Below are 1,958 nucleotides of genomic sequence, written 5' to 3'. Positions count from 1 at the left end.
TATTCATAACTTCGTCTGCAACTTGCTTTGCCAAGTAGTGGTATTGCGCAGGGAGCGCAGAGAGGCCTTCCTCGAGGATCCATTTGTGCGTGTTGATTCCTTGCTGCACGATCGCCTTTAAACAGTCGATCTTCTTCATTAACTGGATCTGCGGACGCGAAAAAGACCCCACGTCTTTAATTTGGATAACCTCCATTACCGCGGTGGGACCATCATCACCCGAAGATCCAGTATCAACGCACACTGCTTGATGCAATGTGTTTCCCACAGGAAGAACCTTCATACAGTGATCAAGAAGCTTGGATGGTAGGATGTAGAACGGATCCAGGACTAGTACAGGATTTCGCATTTTTCTAAACAAGGGCTTCTTGTCGGTGGTCTGATGATACTTGATCAGCACTCCAGACAAACGCCGTTCAGTTTCTTGAAGTCCAGGCTGATCGCGCGACAAAGAATACCAGAGCTCTTCTAGAGTATCAGCTCCGGCTAAAGCACGTCCAGACTCGGAAGCCTTGTACCATTTACGGTCGGCTCGCTCACTTGCAGCAGTTGTCTTTCGGTGTTTCTGCGGACGCCCCACCTTCCTCGCTTTTGAATTGATGCGAACCCTTAAACCTGCTTCTCGCGTATCTTTCTTCTCGATGTTCAGTGTTTGGCTCTCAGTCGAATCTTCTGACACTTCTTCACTCTCGCGCTTGAGTTCTGTGCCTTGAAGAGGCAGCTTCACCTTCTGCCTCACGTGTCTCCACTGCTCCAATACATACTGAAGCATGTCCTCAAAGTCCTGGTCGTCCGACAGATCAGCGAGTTCCGACGCTATCAAATGCGTCGCTCGAACAGCTTCTTTATAGCGATCCGCTTGGGTCCTTCGTTTCTTTCGTTGGTTTTCACGTATATCGCTTTGAAAGTTTTCGTACTGCAGCTGCCACACCACCTTGAGCTTGGTGACAGGACTTGTCCATCTATACGAACACACATAATCCTGTTAAAATCCTGGATAAATCCTGTACCAACTTATACATTAATCTCACCTTTCGTCAATACAACTCCATGGGATCATTGGTCCTGCGAACTGAATGTGGCGCCTGTACGCGATGGCATGACGGCATGGCAAGCGCATACTTTTCGAAAATTCACAGTCGCAACGCCAGTCGTTTGTGTTGAGTACATGGCACGAAAAGGTTCCGAGCACAAGAACCTCATCCGAATTGTTCTTGTGAGCCTCGTACGAGTATGTTTCAGCTTTTGACAATGCAGCGGCGTATTGGGGTTCAATTTGCTCCGCAACGAAGTGAGTGGTGGACCTCAGCACATTCCCCATCTCCTCGTCGTAGTTCGAGTTAACGAATCGACCAATGCGCGACAATTTGTACTTGTATTCTTTCTCTGCACGTCTGTCAGCTGCAACGAGGGCTTCCACACATTGAGCCAAGCTCATACTGCTGTTGATAACCTCCTTCAACTTCCCGAAAAAATTCTCCAGCCGATTATTCGTATGGTTCTTGTAGTGAGCAAGCTTAGCTCGCAAATGCATAACCCACATATCCTGGCAAGAATCCCAGTTCCGCATGAAGTACTCGAAAAACTCATCCAGTCCAATTCTTGTACACAACCGCTTCAAAGAGTCTCGAGTGGTGTCGTACTCGTCTTGGCTGGCCGCATACACCATCTTGTGGAGTGCAGCGTCGATCTGCGAAGCATCATCAGAAGAAACCTTGCCAAATTCTGGTTTCGAGCGCTTCTCCTTCAAGTATTTGATCACATGGAAGTGGCAAATAAGTACACGCGCTTCACCAAAGTGCGACTGCAGAACTCGAACCTCGTTCAGATCCTTATCTACGACGATCACGCGCAGCAAGTTTAGCTCATCAGGATGTAGACTCTTGAAATGTTCGATCGCTCGGTCCATATGCCAGTCACCATTAGCCTCCAGAAGCGAATGTTGTACCACCACACCT

At 48.3% G+C, this 1,958-nt stretch overlaps 1 protein-coding gene across 1 annotated transcript; it reads right to left on the bottom strand.

The window, feature by feature from the left end:
* Positions 1-3: 3 nt before the first annotated feature.
* Positions 4-1,909, bottom strand: PPTG_19566 (hypothetical protein; the record flags this gene model as incomplete). Its single annotated transcript, XM_008918015.1, has 3 exons — positions 4-103; positions 243-962; positions 1,032-1,909. 3 exons carry the CDS (start codon positions 1,907-1,909, stop codon positions 4-6), a joined length of 1,698 nt encoding a protein of 565 aa, XP_008916263.1.
* Between the last annotated feature and the right edge of the window lie 49 nt (positions 1,910-1,958).

The sequence above is a fragment of the Phytophthora parasitica genome (assembly GCF_000247585.1).
Source record: "Phytophthora parasitica INRA-310 unplaced genomic scaffold supercont2.131, whole genome shotgun sequence".
NCBI classification, from domain to species: Eukaryota; Oomycota; class Peronosporomycetes; order Peronosporales; family Peronosporaceae; genus Phytophthora; species Phytophthora nicotianae.
Note: the sequence above shows the minus strand (reverse complement) of the source record. Positions and strands in the feature narration are given on the sequence as shown.